The sequence below is a fragment of the Xiphophorus maculatus genome, chromosome 3, assembly GCF_002775205.1.
Source record: "Xiphophorus maculatus strain JP 163 A chromosome 3, X_maculatus-5.0-male, whole genome shotgun sequence".
Taxonomy (NCBI): domain Eukaryota; kingdom Metazoa; phylum Chordata; class Actinopteri; order Cyprinodontiformes; family Poeciliidae; genus Xiphophorus; species Xiphophorus maculatus.
Window position 1 is genome coordinate 28,343,234 of NC_036445.1, and position 18,931 is coordinate 28,362,164.

The following is an 18,931-nucleotide window of genomic DNA, read 5'->3' on the forward strand; positions in this document are numbered from 1 at the left end:
CATCTTACTTCTTAAGTCTAGATGAACCTTTAAATTAGCAGACCATGACTTCCTGTTTCACAGGAGCATAAACACGATGTGACGTGAAACGGCCACTTCTTTTAGCCACTTTTTAAATTTGGAAAAATAAAGAGAACTTAGTATTTATATAAGGCAGACATGTGCCGAGTTTCATTATTTAGGAAATAGTTACTTTAATATTAGAGATGCAGATGTTTATATCTGTATCGATCCGATAGTGAAAAAAAATTCTGGATCTGGTATCAGTGACCATGTGTTTGATTCACAGAGGCGGATCTATGAAGTCTAATTCTATGGTTTGTGTTCTGAGCGACATCTTGCTTTATTGTTTATTTTACATTTTATGTTTGTTGCAGTTTATTTTTTACATTTAGGACCTAGGTAGTCAACCTGTGGATTTTGTCAGCTTCAGTTTCTTTATAGTTTATTATGGTGAAAAATTAATTGCCAAGCAGATTGAGCTTAATTAGCTCTTTCCAGATCCCTATAAGTCAAATCCACCTGGCTGCATTTCCATCTCTCACAATCAGACACCGATCAGCAGGGAATGTGGGAAGATGCAACCAAACTCACAACCTTCTGATTGCCATCCGAGTCACAGCTGCCCCAGTGCAGACAACAGTTCCAATTATTGTACTTTCCGAATCCTAATCACTACGGCTTCAGCTTCCACCGCGTTCACACAGTCAGACCTAAAGCTGCCACTTCAGAAACAACCCAGTCGATTCTAATCAGGCTCCTTTTTGCAGGAGCAGGCCTGCAAAAGTTCAAACTGCTACGCTGAGAGCGAACACAAGGTGTCACTCTTGCACCGCAGCAGACGCCGTTCCCTCCTCTGAACTCTTCCACTTGGCATAGATTACACCAGGGTAAACACACGTGCACGCACCCCCCCACACGCCTACACACACACACACACACACACACACACACACACACACACACACACACACACACACACACACACAGGAAGATGCTAAAGGCTCACAGTGCGGACCGCTACAAAATGACCAGACACGGAGAATTTAACGTGTTTCTATATCGCTTCACTTCCAATCTCAAGGACAAAGTCAAAGCAGGTTTTTTTTAAAACAATGTACTTGTTTAAAAACTTACTGAGTTTTTGCATATAAAACATACAAAACATACATTCCAACCAACATTGAACGACCTCCTACTCCCAATCAACACATGGGGTATGAAATAAAATAAAATGATGCTAAAACTATTAAGTAAAAAACTAATAAAAAATGAAGGATGCTGTATAAATACACAGGTGAATATACAGGTAAATGAAATAACCTTTCAATCATTCAATTCTAATGTCTAGATAAAGTAACAAGATCTTATTAAGGAATATTAGTTATAAGAATTAATCTTAATCTTAATGGGTCCTGTTCTGTTATTTTATTCCATTCCACTCATTTGTTTCAGATTGTACTTTCAAAAATGACCAAAGCAGAGTTTCCACTAGGAAATGCACCGATCCATTTTTTTGTCTGCTACCGATACGATATCTGAGGTTTAGTATTGTCCGATACCGATCCAATTAAGCCAGAAGTAAGTGACAGTCTGAGAGAAAAGTACAGCTGAGGATTATCTCTGCTAATAGTGGTTAAACTACCCATTTACACAGCATTTTGATTTTTAATTTATAGTATAAGTGGAATGTGCTGCATGCTGTAAGCAGATGTAAATAACTCTACAGCTGAGTACAGAGCAGATTGTTTTTTCCTCGCACCGCTTTGCAACAGGAAAACTGACTTTTTGAAGAGCAAAAACAGCTACACTCAACAATGAATAACTCATTTTTGCAAATTAACGCTTATTTAATTTAGACAAAATTGGGGATGCACCATTCCACTTTTTTCCCTTCTGATACTGATGCGGATATCTGAGGCTTGATATCTGAGGCTTGGCTTACCGATCGACTACAGAAAAACAGTGAATCTGAATTCTGAATTGACAGAATTTTTTTTTTTTTAAACACAGACATAAATCTACTGAATTACTAATTTATTTGACAAGTCTGCACCAGTACAGCACACTAAAATACACCAATAGCTTCACAGGTTTGGTCACAAGAACAACACCACTTTATAGATTTGAACCACATTAACATTATAGCTGTAACTACAATGTTTAAATATCGATATGTAACAATCTTTCTTCCTATCTATTATCTATCGATCTAACTAAAAGTAACAGTTGTGTCTGTCCTATAGAGCTGGGTAGAGATGTCTGTCTTTCTGGGAGGGTAACACAGGGTGACACACACACACGTGTATCATACTTTAGTGTTTATGTGAAGCTGACAGGGTGTGTGTTTCTGAGCAGGTTTTGATGAGAGTATTAACGAGGCAGACTGATGAATGAGCTGTAAAGTGTCACTTCTAATCCAGACTCATAAATCGGTCATAATTGCAGCCAGACGCAGACAGCTGTGAGGCTTCGTCACCTGATGGGATTCCTCTGGGTCTGTTTTCAGGTGTTCACACACAAAAAACAACAATGGCTGTCGTCTTTTTCTGTAGTTTTCCCCCTTTCTTTTAAAACAGACTTCCTTGAACACTGCAGCAGCAACGTTAATATTTTCTGACATAATTAGCCCATTTTAAGACAGACAGCTTTGGGCTCCCTCTCCTCCTCTTACGCTGATAGCTGCCACTTCTTCTTTCAACATGAATAATTAACGATTGATTACAGAAAGCAGTTCAATAAATGTACGAATAATTTAACAATCTAATACAGAACAGCTTTTTCTTCATAAATATTAACCTCGACACAGCTCAATGTTTCTTTTGAGGACTGGATCTCGTGGGAATAAACTCAACTTCCTTTTGTTATCAATTCTTCAAAATGAAACTGAGTTACAATTAGTCTCTTATGAGATATGTTTTCATTTTATTCAGTTTGTATTATTTATGAATTATATTTTAGGGCTAACTGAGATGTTTTTATTATTTTTTAAACATAATAAAAACATATTTATTTTTATTTTTACAGTGACTGTTGATGGTATTTTCCCACTTGGATGTCTTATCCTTTTACAATAATCATCTTTTTTGTTTACTTTTTTTTTTTACAAAACACCTTTGATGCAAGAATGAAAAGGTATCTCTACAAAATAATGAACATTTATAACATATTTAACATAAAATAAGTGACTGAATTATTATTCAGTCCCATTAAACTTTAGCTGCAATCACAGCACTGCAAACGTACTTTATTTTTTTATGTAAAAATTGTTTTTGATAAAAACAATATTAATGCATTCACTTATTTTATGTTAAATATTTTTATAAATTTTTTTATTATTTTGCAGAAATCAATTTTCATTTCGACATTGACAAAAACAATCTGTCAAAAGAGCCCCATTTCACTGATTGTGACTGATTTGTAAAAGCAACAAAAAGTAAAAAATATCCAAGGGGGGTGAATACTTTTTAGAGAAACTGCCTGCCTAGAAATTCAAATTGTCCAAAATCAACCAAAAAAAAATAAATAAAAATAAATCAAATCAATCAAAGCATAACGGCTAACACTAAAAGCACGGAGCTGACGAGGAAACCTTCAAGTGGTGCTCTTGTGAAAATTGAGCTGCTCTAAACTCAGTGAGGTTCCATTAAAACAGCCAATCAGCAATCATTAAAATCTGAGGACTGTTCCATTAGGGAAGAGTATTCCCTGCTGCTTCTGCTCTCTGAACAAAGAACTGTTGCCATGGCGCTCATTAGTTTTACACTCTCGGCACTCGCAGACTGTGGATTAAATGTGGTTATTTACTTTCTGTTAGATACAAAATGAAGACAGGTGTTATTTTATTGTTCTGTTTGGGCTTGCAGAGGAAAAATTGTAAAGTAAGCAGAGTGTGAGGGATTTGGCCCGATCTTGTTCTTTTAAGTCACAGAAATAATTTAAACAAATGTAATATTAGTAGTACCAATAGTACCTTTAAGTATTAATACTTAATTATAAATAAAATAAGCAGAAAAATAGCCAAACTCCCACTGGATGAGCTGCAACAAATTTGAGTCCTTCCAGTCTGATGAAACCAAAATGTAGCTTTCTGTACGACAGGGAAAACGAGGAAATTTGTCAAAAAACTGACACCTTTCATTGTCCTCAACATACCTTTAAACATACAACTGATCATGTAATGAAATAGTTTCAATTAAAGCTAGAATTTTCTAGACCCAAAACCAATTGATAATCTGACAAGACTTAAAAATTCACATTGTACTTCATCTAATCTTTCACTTTATAGGAAAGATTACGTAAAATGTTTTGTACATTTCTAGATGTGTAAAGCTTATAGAGATACAGGAATTTGGGGAGCAGCAATTGAAGTTGTCTGGCTGATCATAGATTTGTAAAAAGCTTGACCTGACAATTCCAGTTTTGGCCAAAATAAAAATTTTTGCCTGAAAAATCTCAAAATATAATGATAAAAGTTGCTAAGTGTGCAACAGTGGGGTGACTGTTGTTGACCGCTCAGATTCAGAGGTGATCTGGTGGGCAGGTCGGTCTGCCAGTACGCTCTCATGCAAAACGGGACAGATTTTCAGACACTTGCAAAGGTTGATAAGATCTGTGGATAAGATCCGATTCTCATAGGTATTGTCCAGTCGCCAATCACCAAAAATTAAGGAAATTTGGGTGGATTTATTGGCGTACCACTAACAGGAATCTTTCAAATTAGTCCAAATTTATGAGCCACTTTCAGACTTTACAGTGAATTAACAGTAATGTTCAAACAACAATTACAAACATTCATCAAAAAAATCTATAGGCTTTCGAAATTCTTATTTGTGAACTTGTCACTTCACAAAGAAGGTCTTGTCATGCATGCAGCGTTTCCAAAGACACACTCGACCCTCCCCTGATCTCTGCCGGTGATTCATCATTAGGCCCAATAACCTCCACACGAAAGGAGCTGAGACACCAGCTGTGAAGTCTTCAAACCCCCCAAAACGAAGAAGTGGACCCTTAACAAAACCGGCGCACAGCAGAGAATACCTACACACACCTTTCTCAGGAGACGGTGGCAGTTCGTTCTGCAGATTGTAAGAGGAGTGGCTTTAGGAGCGAGCCTTCGTTAACGAGCTGCTCTTTGATGTGGAAATCCTACCGGTCCCAGAGCAGAGCTCAGGTGCCGTCCTGCTCCTTCAACCCAACGTACCAAATGCTGTCAGACTTTTGACAGCTAATAAACCCTGAGATTGAAGTTGATCCACGCCTTCAGCAGGAAAAGAAAGAGTTGTTGTGAAACGTGTTTTGCTCCCCGAATGGAAATAAAGTGGAGATGATAAAAAGAGGGTTTTTTTTCTCTCCACCCAAAAACTAAATGTAAGTCTTTGGTTCGTTTCATCTCTACTTTGCTTTTGCACAGAGTAATTGGATTGCAGCTGCAGTCATGTTCTCATTTAAATGAATGCCTATTAATCAGAGGATAATTGGACACATACCCCTGATAAATGGTGCTGCTCCACTTTGAGTCACATACAAATTAGGCCATTTTCAGGGATCCATTTCTTATCTGGCTTGACTCGCGCTTACATAAGCCACAAGCTAATAGTGGTCTTTGGACGTGCAACATCCTCATGGGCATAACTCAATTATTACGCCTTTACCACTTTCCTCACTGCAGGTTTTTTTATTGTTGGATTTCACGTATATTAAATGTTAGTGAGGAATTCTAGCTGACACTGCACAATGCATAACGTCAACGCGTGCAAAACACAGAGTTGGGTTGTAAGAAGGAGAACTAGGAATTGATTATTAGAACAGAAGACGAGCTGTTGTCACAAGTCACAGTCAGATCTGTAAATTTGAATTTTTTTTCCATTTGTTTTACTTTTGTGTAACCAGGCTGTTGAGTGGCTGGCTAAATAAATGAGATATAAAAAAAATACAAGGGTGTTTTAGAGCCATTGTAGATTGAAAAAAAGAAAGGAGAAGTACATTTTTGGGAAAAACCGCAGAAATTTTCTAGAAAAATAAAACAAGGAAAGTTGAAAAAGTTGATAATTTGCCAGAGGAAAACTCTGAAACTTTAACATCTCAGACATTAACTTGGGAATTTCTGACTTTGAAAAATCAAAGTTTGCTAAAATAGACATTTCTGATTATTTTCAGAAATTGTCTAGAAAAACCATGGACATTTCTGAATTCCAAAAGTTGAAAATTTGACTTTTGAAACAAGGACTTCTCCAAGTTTTTTTTCTAGAATATCTCTTAGAATAATCTCAAAATTTCAGAGTTTTCTTTTTTCTTGTAGCAATTATTCGACTTTTCTACAATTCATCAAATATCCTGACCAATAGCAATCTCTACTTTTTAGAATCAAATTACTTAATCATTACTATGTGCACAAACAAGAAATGTCACACAAAGTCTAAAGAGTTTGTGTCCAGGATGTGTGGGGTCTGCTGAGATGTTAGCTGTCCATATTCCCTGGACTTGTATAAGTCCTGGGTGAAGGGAAGGTCAGTCCTGATGGTTTGTTTCAGTTGGGACCAGTTTTCCTGTTTTGTGGATGAGCCAAACCATCAGGCTATATGTTAAATTGAATGTAGATAACTCAGTAAATAATCACTTAGGATTCATTTTAATGGGCTGCACATCACCAAGAGAGACTGTCAAACACATAACGCCACTTTACAAACCTTTTCCCATTTGCCGTGAGCTAACAGAGTGAAGCATGTGCAAGCACTTCAACGTTGACCTGATAAGACACTTGAACATTTTCAAATGAAGGAACCTGCCTGTGCGAGATAACCATCCGCCGAGGGGCTTTCAGGCTGAACATTTGACAACAGAGAAAATCCTCAACAATGCGTTTTCTTAAACGTGTTTATCAGGAGCCCCTTGGATGCTAGGCTGTCAGTGAAATATAAAAGCTCTCGACAGTTCACTAAATTATACACTCGGAGCAAAAATCTGGAGTGGCGTCGTACCGCTCAGCAGCCACACAGGACAGGCTGTGCTTGTTCCCGATCAGAAAGGCACCAAGTGTTGCGTAGCTGGCATTTCAATCAACAGTTCCTCCTCTGCACTCTCATGTATGATAATTACAGAATAATGGAATATGTGCTGCGACAATGACTGCCACTTAACATGAATCGTACCACGCAGATTAAAGCGGTGTTATTACACTTTCCGTAACCCGGTCCCGACAACACTTTGTCCTCCCCCCATCCTTCCATTCATCTGTTTCAGGCCAGCAGACTACAACCGGCTAATGTGCTTCCTGGGCCTCCGATTAATCACGTTAATGAGCCCCACCCAGCGACGACAATCACATGCACACGTGAAACATAGCGTCACTTCTGTGTGCTGCCTTTAATTTTAAACCTTTTACTTTTTAAACGTAACACCCTGGACTTTGTGCCTTTTTCTACTCAGTTTCTTCACTTCTTCCTAATATCTATTTCCAAGCTCCTTCACCCCTCGACCTCTTCCTCCTCTCGCAGACAAAGAGTCTCCAATGAACTCACCAGTACTCCTTCCATTGGTCCTCTTCAAAAACGTCCTCTGGGATGGGATCTATCAGCACCAGGTCTGACACCAGCCTGAGGACAACAATGACACACACACACACACACACACGCACGCACACACACACACACACACACACACACACACACACACACACACACACGCACCCACACACACACACACACACACACACAAACACACACGTAGACTCGGATGAGGTAAGACTTTAACTAGGCTGGACCACTTTACGCTGCAATGAGTGTGAAATAGATGGCACCGTTCCCACTGTCATGCTGCAGATGTCATTTTATGGCAGCCATGCACTTTGAGGTAATATTTCCATTTGGAAAGGATTCATCAACAATAGCGTTCTCTCTCTCTGAACGACAGAAACATTGTCTAAATCTAAAGCTCTAAATCTTTCAGCCTGGTGCGGAGAAGTTGACGTGTTGATCACCGAGTTGTCGGTGAGTTGACTGAATTATGCCAGATGACAGGAAGTGGTGTTGGACCATCTTTAACTCAAAATCTAAATTTGACCAGGTCGGTAAAGCAAACAAACGTGTTTTAGAAAAAAAATAAATAATAATTCTTTTTAGACATAACCTGGATTTGAGGATTTGTAGGACCACAAGAAGAACGCAGAGGAGTTCGAATTTTTCACTGATTATCTGTCTGATGTTATACTGTCAGGACATGGTGACCATTCTAACGAGTATATAAGAAAGAAAACATATTGTAGATAAATTAAAGTTACAAACTACGGCTCTAAGTCGCACATCTGACTACATGAAGCAAATTAAGTTTTAATTACATTATTCCACAAATTTACACTGATATCTATGACAAAACAAAATGTTCATATTTTACTTTGGGCTTGATTCAGTTTGTCTAACTTTTTTCTTATTAATTACTTAATTTAAAAATAAAATCTCTTTAATTCTATAATTGCAAAACTTACAAGCCAAACTTCCCATCACAGATATCCAGAAATTTACCATCCCTTTGCAAACGTTAATATTTTGTGACAAACAATGGTTTTTTTTAGCAAGTTTTACATACGGAATTTTGAAGAAGCATCTTAAATCAACAAAAATCTAAATATATGAAAGTGCAACAACATCCAGATTCAATGACTTCAATTTGACCCAGCAACGCCTGACAGCTTCACAAATTTATAGACTGACAGTGTTTTTCTGAAAGTGGATCCTCGACAGGAAAATTGTTACGACAGTGATATCTCTGACAGCCTTCAACCAGTGGGAATGCACACAGTTCTGACATGGTGCAGGAAATATCTCAAGCAGAGAAGTCAACAAAACAAGAGCTGAGACAATATGGGATTGTGCAGGGTTATACCCCAGGAAGGCTCAATAGAGTTCAAACCTGAAAGTGTTTTAAGCAAGGCAGAAGATCTATATTAAGAACACACAGGAACAGAGGGGAACTTCTCAAACAATCAGTTGGTTCGTGGTTATGGAAAGTTAGTGAATATGGATTCTTTTGTCAGGTTAGTCTTTTGTGAACCACTGTGTTGTAGCAGGTCAGAAAATCTAACTCCATAGAAGGTTGTTTTCAAATCAACAGGTTACATTTAATTGTGATTGTATTATAACAATAATTTAGATTAGGCTTGTTTGTCAAATTAAAAGTACCTTTTTGAAAATAACAACCTTCAAGCAGGTATTAAATATACTTTTTGTTAACCCCACATTTCTGTTTTTATTTAATTTTTCCCCACTGGTCTGGAAGAAGCTTTAGAGTAGCGTAGGAGATACGTAACACTAGACAGCAAATAGTACTTAATTTTTTTTTTTTACATTATTTTTTTCTAACACATTCTTCATTTGTTTAGTGTTTTGGTTCAGGGCAAAAATACAGAAGAAGACTTAGTGATGAATGACCTTTTAAGCCAATAAAGGCCTTTTGCAGTGACTTAGCATGCATTTAATCACAGTGCATAAAAAATAATAATAATAATAATAATAATCTGAAAACAATGGAAATTAGCTCCACGAAAAACTGGAGCTCCAAAGGCTGCAAAACCCAACAGTGGTGTCACTGCAAAAAGTTTAGGAAGTGACCAGAAATCATCTGCTATTGTTGCAGACTGACTGAAAGTCTTTCCGATTGTTCTCATAACATGAAAGGATTACAGTTTACTGGGAGAAGCTAAACACATCTAATACAATTAATTTGTTTGGAGGTTATACAAACTACAATCCCCATCTTTCTTCATTAACTTTGTGTGATGTAAAGGCTTTCCTCTGCCCACACTGAAACATTCCCCGTGGCAGTGGGCTGCCCTCTTCCCAATCACAAAACCCAGACTTTTTGCTAGAAAACTGTCTGACTTCTTCAGCTAAAACATTTGATTCCGCGTCGGAAGACTTACGAATCGTGAATGTGGCTGTAGAACCGGCTGTTGAGCGCTCCGAGCTCTGAGCCGACCAGCACGAAGGGGGTGGCTATCCCCGCAGCCTGCAGCAGTCGGTGCAGATCGTCCACCATCCTGCAACACAACACGCTCATCAATCTATGTGGGAAAATCAGGGCGAGCTGCAAACTGGGTCTGAAGGGTTTATACCGACTCAAGGTTACCAGAATGAAAGGTGGACAAGCCAATAACATACATCAAAGTAGGTTTAAGACATCATCATTAATAGGAATAAAAAAAAACAAAAATTGCCTGAATTTGCTATTATAAGCTAGCTGGGGTTGAAGAGGTTTCAAAGTGTCAAAGGGTTGAAGAAGTCAACACACATTTTTGGTTTTTGAAGATTTAATTTTTGGAAAATTTTAATAATTTTTTCCATCATTGCTCTCCTTGGGTTTCCATAGTTCAGAGTGATGTCAGCACACCCAAGGCCGCCATCTTGTTTGGTAAAAGTGTTTTACAGATTCTACTTATTTGGACTCAACGGCGGAATATCAGGACCAGGCAAACATTTATTTAATTTTAATTACGAGAATAAAATCACAATACTATAACAATGCAGACATAGTAAAACGAGAATACAGTAAAACGACAATAAAGTCTAAATAATACAAAATTAAACTCTTAATATTACCAGGATAAAGTCGCAAAATTAGCAGAATGACAGTTATTTTATGAAAACTCCTCCATGGAAAATGACAAAAAATTAAAAGGAAGAATATTGAACGTCTCGTAAAATTCTACTTTGTCATTGGTTTTACAGATAAGGAATTACTTAATCTTTTGTGGTTTTCAAAGTGGTGGGGCCACCAGAGGGCGGTAGGGGTGTGTCTCGGAAAGCTGGAGCGAAGATGAGTGGAAAAAAATTTAAAAATAAAACAAATTGAATCCAATACATTTTCAAACCATAAATTTATTTTAAATTACATTTTTTGAAAAATAAATCAAATCTATTTTTCAAGTATCATTACAAAATATAAGTTAAAACAATTTATTGAAATGTTGTTTGCCATGCTTGTCCTCAAGGTAGCATAGCAAGGCCCTGCTGTGGAAGACACTGCTGCAAAAAAACTTTCTAAAGGTCAATATTTCTGTACATATTTTGTAGATTTGCCTGTGGGCTTGCAAAGGGGGTCCCAGACCAGAAGCTAATGCTGTTTGTTTCATGTCGTTTTTGTGATTACAATGTGAGAAAGTGTGTGGATGTGAATACTTTTGCACAGTACTGAATATTTCTTCTTGTCTGTTGCACAACACTCTAATTCTTTCCAGCACGTAACAAGTGTAAATACAATGAAACACTCTGAGATGAAGAGAGGAACTGGGAATTAAATTAATAATGTGATTGTTTAACTTGACAGGATTCTAACAAGCAGCAGTTTGGAGCGCTGATTGATCACAGTCTTTCAGCCTACGACGCTAAACGTTCTTTGGCTTTGGCAGTTAAAAGACAAAGATCTCTGCAGAACTCCTCTGCATTTAATATTTGATCATAAACTGAAAACGCCGGCATGCCATGCTTTGAGCCTCAGAGGAACGAAGTGCCGGGGTTTCCTCTGCCATCTACACATGAGCTGCTGCTCCACATATTAACTCTCTGGAACCGGTTGCATCTTCCTGAAGGTCTCCCACATTATGACTGAAGTTTATTCTGCTCTTGCAGAATCTCGCAATTCCCTCAGAATGTTTTTTTCTGATCTTTCAGACCTGAACTTGACCTCCTGGTAAGGAAGCTGATATGAAAAGACATCCAACTTTTAACTGTTCTGTGGGCAACATGAAGTCATCGAGCCTCCAAATTGTCACTTTTGCACAAAAACTGAACAAAAAGTTTCTAAAAAAAATGCTGAAATTATTACATATTTTATACGTTATCAACGGCATACCAGGGAAATTTAACACTACACAACATTCTCAAAACAAGTTAGAAACTAAAAAAGGAAGTGTATTCCATAATAACATATCTGGCAGTGGAACTGGAACTTTTGATTAATATTCAACAACTATTGACTTAAAGAAAGCTTCTGTATCTTGCTGAAAAGTTAGTTTTGTCTTATTTCAAGATTATTAAGATATTTGCACCAGAAACTGTAATAAAAATACTTTTTTTGTGCTTTTGCAGTAAATGTCATGAAGTGATTTTTTTTTTCCAAGGAGGAAGGATTAAACAAGCAGTTTGAAATTATTCTGCATCTTCACATATCAATTTAAAATCTATTTACGGAGATATGACGAGGTTTTTGTCCCACATTAATTTCAATGTTAGTAAAAAATAAACAGTCAATAAAAAAGTCTTTTTAGTTCATCTTTTTTATTAATGGGAAAAAAAGACATTCAAACAAACTGAAATCTGTGTTTAGAAAAAAAAATGAATGGCTCCCTAGATACCTGCTCTTAACAGTAACAACATCCAGTGTTTGTTTTAACTGGAGCCAATTCTGAGGGACTTCTGATCCATTCTTCTTTGCTAAATTACAGGTATCTTACAGTTTTGGACCTCTCCCACTGATGCCAACTGCGTGGCTTGATCATGAACACCGACTTTTAATGGTGACAGTGTTGCCTACAGTCCTTCTGTTGTTGTTTTGTGACCTTCTAGATGAGTTGTCAATGCCTTTATGGAGTAATATTAGTAGGCTGGCCACTCCTGGGAAAATTCACCACTAATGCATGTTTTTATTTTCCCCCTTCATTTGACTTTTTCATCTCTTGCCCAATGGTCATTGGGGGAGTCATTTTGACATTAAAATGAGTTTGATTATCTGAAATATTTATTTATCCAACAGGAACAACTTTTTATGTCCCATCTGACCCAAACGGTCCAAATTAGATTAAATCAAACGGTAATGTACCTGAGAACATTCCGACTTCACCTAGGGAACCATTGGCAACTGGACGCAACGTACTCACCGTCCGGTTGTGGACGCCCCCCAGACTTTCTCCGTCCCGGTCGTTTCGTTTTGCATGAGCCGCTTGCTGAACCCCAGTCCCATCCTGTCATATGTACAAACCTGATGGAACAAACGAACAGGTCAGCCCTGAAAGTTTGGTTTGGTTTTAATGTGTGAGACGCTCCCAACAGTAATCTTCCTTAACAACCAAGATGCTCTGTAATGATCTTGACACAGTGGCCAGTGTTGCTCTGCATCTCACTGCTGTTCTACTTTAGTTGTTTCTGTGTAACTACACTCCTCCCAACAAGCCAGTGACCTAATTTGGGTCACAGTTTCAGACAAACAACATGGGGCAGGCTGTCAGCCTGAGCGCTGCTGAGCTGAGTGTTGCTGAGCAAAAAGGAACTGACAGAGCGACAGCGAGGACCGACTCTGCATGACCCTGACAGCAGCAAACAACATGGCCACAAGAGCAAAGAGGTCACCGCTTTAGCTCAGCGCTAGCTTCTACCCTGTGAATCCTTTTTTTCTGACTGTTGTGTATAATTTACTTCTGTTTTTTTTTTTTTACATCGTAAACATGACGATTTGTCACCTTTGTCAGGGAGGAAAGTTTCTCCTGCACATGGACCCAGACGTCTGAGGACATTCCTGTTGGTGCATCCAGTATAACTAATAAAAACAAGACTAGTTAGCACTCAGTTAAACTCAGCAATCAATCAACACAGAGAATGATATACGAGACAATTTATTACCGGCTGGTTTTCCCCGTCCTTTGCACAAAAGATGCAACTTTTGACCCAAACCGACATCAACCATCTGCCCGTCTGGAAGTACAAAGCAAAATAAATCAATCAAACTTTATTAGGCTTTGCTGAACTCTTTTCATCTCCTCAAGAATTTAATAAACCTCCACAGCTGGAGAAACACTGGTAGAGACTCCGTAAAACAAAAACATGCTTTATAGTGCAGAATATTACTATAAGCATCTTTTAAGTGTGGATACAAGCTAAAAATGTCTATGCTTACCATTATCAACTTGAATTTCAAGATGAAGGTAATTTTTCAAGATGGCCACCATTTATGAACCTTTTAAACTAGTTAATGCAATAAAATGTTACATATTTTGTTGAATTGGATGAACTTTATGTCACATTATTTGTTTTTGACTTTGGTCATCCTATTCATCTGAAGCCAAACATGAAGCTTTTGAGTCCCACACCAGTCGTCTTTCAGTGGGTGTATTTGTATGATTACGAAAATGGTCTCAAAATGGCAATATTGTCGTTCATCGCAATAATTTGTAGGACAGTTTATCGTCCAACAAAATTTGTAATCATGATAGACCTAATTTCTATGGTTCCGAATATGTAGAATATGATTTGGCACCAAACCCATTCGTCTAATAGGCAATTTCAGTGCAAAAATTAGATTTTCCTCGAGAGCCAGGGCGGACACTGTGAGAATCGGCCGCCATCTTTAATTGTTGAGGTGCTTGCATTTTTTTAATTAAATGCAAGCCCCTAGGAACATCTGTACCAAATTAGGTTCTTGTATCCGCATGTGAAAAATTCTGCTGAAATATTCAATTATCTCCTGCACATATTAATATGAATTTGGAAACAGAATCGGTGCGTTTTTCAGACTCTGTATACCTTTTGGCAGGAGCATCTGTCCTTCTCTTTGCAGAGATGCATAGTTGAGGAACGGAGGAACGATCACGATCAGCAGCAAGCACTTTCCGAAGTTGATGAGGATGGAACTGTAGGACTGCCTGGCTGAGGCGTCAGCTGGCCGCTCCACTCTCTGTTCCTGACCACAAAATGATGGAAAAAAGGGAGAAGACAAGATTGGGAGAAGACAGTGTTTCATAAATGACAAAATGTGATTTTAAGAATCTGGAGAAGAAAATTTCACTTTTCTCAATCTACAGTGGTTGAGAAAAGTGGTACAGCGAATAGTGCAAACAAGAAACTTAAAAACATATTTTCATTTAACATTGTAATGTCATAGGTAGCCAGTTGGGACATCTTCACAGTGCTTAAAAACATAACTTACTTTTTAAAGACTAGCATGTCAAACTTAAAGAGCTCACCCTAGTGTCAGCCACAATGTGTGATGAGTTATTCAAAAAAAGCTATAAATGTATCATTTTTATTGACCAAGAGAGTAGTTTGTTTGTTGAAAACCTTTTGTAACATGTTTTTTGGACCTAGTTAGAAGTCTAAAAGGAGACCACTCAAGAGTGATTAAATAAAAAAACAGAAAAACACAGGAAAATATTGAACCTCATTGTGGGAACAGAGTGGAATTTTAGAACATTTTTTCTTAAGAATAGGAAAGAAAATGCTATATTTTTTCTTTAATTTCAACAAATGTCAACATTGCATAGAAGAAAATGTATCCATCCTTGTTTTTCTTTGTTTTAAATAATGGGAACAAAATGGCAGTTCTGTAAAATGACCTGTAGCAGACTTTAAGTTTTTTAAAACATTGTAGCGTGATTTAAATGGATTGAGGACAAGTACAGGTGGGTTGTACTTGTAAAGGTTGCAGACCAAAAGATTTATTCACACTTTTCTATCCGCCTGTGTTGCACAACTACGTCGTTATGTTTACCACGTTTACCTGACATTTGTTCTCTCTCTGTCTCTCTCCCTCTGTACAAATAAAAATAAACATTCACTTTGAATATCCCTGTAGCTTGCCTTTAAAAGGGATAAACAAGAAAATATCAAGAAACCTCGCGGGGTAGATATATTAACAATGTTTGAATGTGTAAAATTAACAATTTGCTTCCTGAAAGCAACAGCAGTCAGTGGACTGAACTGTGACGCGCTACATGACCGCTAACATGCGATACCTTTTTATTCGCGTTGACGGGATCACTGCCTGCTGCCTGAGGTTCTGGTTTCCGACGCATTTTGAAAAGAACCTCGGAAAAAGTCCATGCAATATCAAGAATGAATGAAACCCAATGACTTCCTGGAGAAACTACGGGGGCCGGCGAGGGACAATCTTCATGCTAAACAAGTTACATTAACTCAACACCCTCATAATACGCATACTACTACTACTACTACTACTACTACTACTACTACTACTAATAATAATAATAATAATAATAATAATAATAATAATAATAATAATAATAATAATAATAATAATAATAATAATAATAAAAAAAACATTACTACTACTGCTGCTATTATTATTATTATTATTATTATTATTATTATTAACAGATATAAATGATCATATAATAAAAACATTTATTTTATTCCATTTTCCAGGCAAGTCTGCCCTACCATTCAGCAGCAGCAGTACCTTTACTGGCCTGCAGGAGTCATTGTATCCCACAAATCCGCTCTTGAATTTGCCTCACTACAGTACAGTGTCCCTCCCGCACACACCAGTATCAAAGGCAAAAGGATTAATCACCATTATTTTGTTCTCTCCTTTTCAAAAAAAGTTTTTAATCCAAATGAAAAAAAAATAAAGGTTGATAAAATAAACAAATAAAATATGCAAGTACAATGTCATCATACAATAAAGATCAGTTAGGTTAAAGGTTAGATTAGTCTTAAACAGAGAGTGTGTTTACTGTCTGTCGGTTTTGCTCTTCTGAAAGCTTTACAAGCAATCAAGCCCTCAACAAATATAATAACCTGCTGATTGTGAGCAGGACAGCTGGGTTCACATTAAGCAACTTATGCAAATACATCTCTTTTTTTCTCGCAGTCATGTACAGTCATATGGTAAGACACGGAAAAATTTGTTGTTTGTTTTTATTGATGTGAATCAGATAAGATGTAAATAGTTTTTGAACCTGGAAAGATCAGATCCAGAAAACTATTGCAAAGAAATCTTGTTTGCAGTTCACAGACATGTTTCATGACTGAGCATGAATCCTTTGCAAGTGGGCACAAAATTTCAGTCATTAGATGTGCTATGTCAACAGACACATACCTCAATTGACTAGCAACTAGAATAAAATGTGATTTTATAGTGCACTTAGTCTTGGAGGCTGTATACTGCGCACATCACTTTTCTGATTTTTAGTTAAATACATTTAAAGAACATTTTTTCTCTATGCTTCACAATAATGACATAACATCTCACTAAAATACATTGAAATTTATTGTTGTTGCATTGAGAAATGTAGGGAAAAAAACAGTTTCAGACTGTGTGAAGTATTTGCAAGACAACATGGGAAACTGCAACACCAGACGACCCCTTGCCATTTTCCTGAAGAGGAAAAAGCCAAACCTGTTTATTTAGCAGCTGACTTTAGCCATGCAGAGGATTCATTGCGGTAATTAAAAAGCTCGGCTGGATGATGATGAATGTCAGCTATTTGTGTAGTGTCAGGCTGCCTGTGTGTGCTTGCTGTTTGTGCGTTGGGGTATCTATGGTTGATTAAAGGTAATGACGCAGAGCCATCACAGCCTCTTGCTTCTGTTCCGGCTCCACATAATTAGAACTGAGAGAAGGATGGCCTCATCGCAGAACTGTTGCTTGGCTCTGCCGTGTGTTGTTGTGAAGCAGCGGCCTGGCCGCTCGCCTCTGCGTGGCCCATCGCAACTCCTGGGTCTATTCAGACTTCCTGTGGGGGAAGTGAGAGGCAACTTGTTGCATCAAAAATTTCGTTTTTACCTTCTAAACAAGATTTTCAACTGAAAAATGCAGAGTGTGCTTGACTTACAGACAAAGAGACATTTTATCCAGTAATATCCGTTTCTATGAGAAAACTATTTCTTCAAATCTTTGAAATGGGCGTGGTGGTCTCTTATGCTTACAGTATGACTTACTTGAGATGCCAGTTATCACATGTAAAGTGCCGTTTTGTTTATTTTCTTGCAAACATTTTAATCCTTAAAAAATGGATTCTCATAAAATGCTTTCATCTAAAAGCTTTCAACACAAATCAGTCGTGCAGCTTGTGCAGCTTTTTGTGGCTAAATCACGTTTCTATGTCTTGAGAGTGAGAAGAAAGTGTCCTTTTCTCTTTGTTGTTTTCTACATTTCACATGTTATTCTAACCGGACATTGCTCATAAAGAACATCTGCCCTCCAGCCGCCTGCAGAGATGCCAGGTCACCTTGACGCTGCGCTGGGTGTTTTTGGCCATGTCTGGAGGCATCCTTCCCCGCCCCTGCCCTGACATTCTGCAGAGGCAAACACAACGTGTTTTATCCTTTCACTATGGCGCCCGTCCAAAACAACACATATACGATGAGACAGCTGCGGAAAACAGATGTGGCAAAGTTCGAGTGCAAATAATAACCTATTATTGTGACATTTTTGGAATATGTTCTCATTTCCTCCCTTGCAGGATCTTTTCTGCTTACTCTCAGGCCAGGCTTTCTGCTTAATCTCAAATCAAAGAATTGATTTCTTTTCTTTTTGAGATGGTTCTCTGGCTCTCAGTGTCTTATGCCTCATTCTAAGACTTTAGGTTAACCTGAGCTAACTCTGCAGCTACGCTGCTATAGCCTTGGGCTGCTGGAGGACCACCTAGCCAATTTTTCTCACTTTCTTCTTCTACTACTCTCCAACTTGCCTCATTTGCTGTTATTTCAACTGATAATTTTATGTTTTCTCTCAGTTATCTTTCTCTCCATAGAAGCTACAGCTGATCTGCTGTTTTGTTTTGTGCCTTCCTCTGTCCCCTCTCCTGCTATTAACTTCTTACTTTTCATTCATGTGGAAAGCACTCCTACATCTGCCCTTCTGTTTTTGTTTTGTCCATTCTGCTCTGTATTCTCAAACCCCCATTTGGTCGTGGCAGATACTAATAGCTGCTGAGCCAGTAGCTATTAGCGGCGCTTGGCTTCCGGTTCTGCTGGAGGTTTCTTCTTGTTAAAGGGGAATTTTTCCTCTCCACTGTCGCTACATACATGTTCAGTATAAGGGACTGCTGTAAAGTTAATGACACAATGAAAGTGATTGTTTACTGTCATGTCACTACATGCTTGTTCAGGAGGAGTGAATGTCAATAACTCCATGCAATCTGCTGGTTTTGCTTAGTTTGAAAACTTGTTAAAGGAGTAGTACTGAATTTTTCAATTCAATTCAG

The 18,931-nt window shown here is 37.8% G+C and overlaps 1 protein-coding gene across 2 annotated transcripts in view; it reads right to left on the reverse strand.

The window, feature by feature from the left end:
- LOC111608102 overlaps positions 1–15,841 on the reverse strand; it is a 26,313-nt gene extending 10,472 nt beyond the window's left edge. Inside the window, exons 1-7 of one of the 2 annotated variants that reach the window (XM_023330752.1) lie at positions 15,716–15,841; positions 14,508–14,658; positions 13,608–13,679; positions 13,448–13,524; positions 12,869–12,969; positions 9,917–10,033; positions 7,521–7,595 (exon numbers count right to left, since the gene is read on the reverse strand). In XM_023330752.1, the coding sequence (XP_023186520.1) occupies positions 7,521–7,595; positions 9,917–10,033; positions 12,869–12,969; positions 13,448–13,524; positions 13,608–13,679; positions 14,508–14,658; positions 15,716–15,775 (653 nt within the window). In that variant the 5' untranslated portion in view covers positions 15,776–15,841. Of the gene's footprint in view, positions 1–7,520; positions 7,596–9,916; positions 10,034–12,868; positions 12,970–13,447; positions 13,525–13,607; positions 13,680–14,507; positions 14,665–15,715 lie in introns of both variants that reach the window. The other variant, XM_023330751.1, reaches the window with a different exon arrangement.
- Between the last annotated feature and the right edge of the window lie 3,090 nt (positions 15,842–18,931).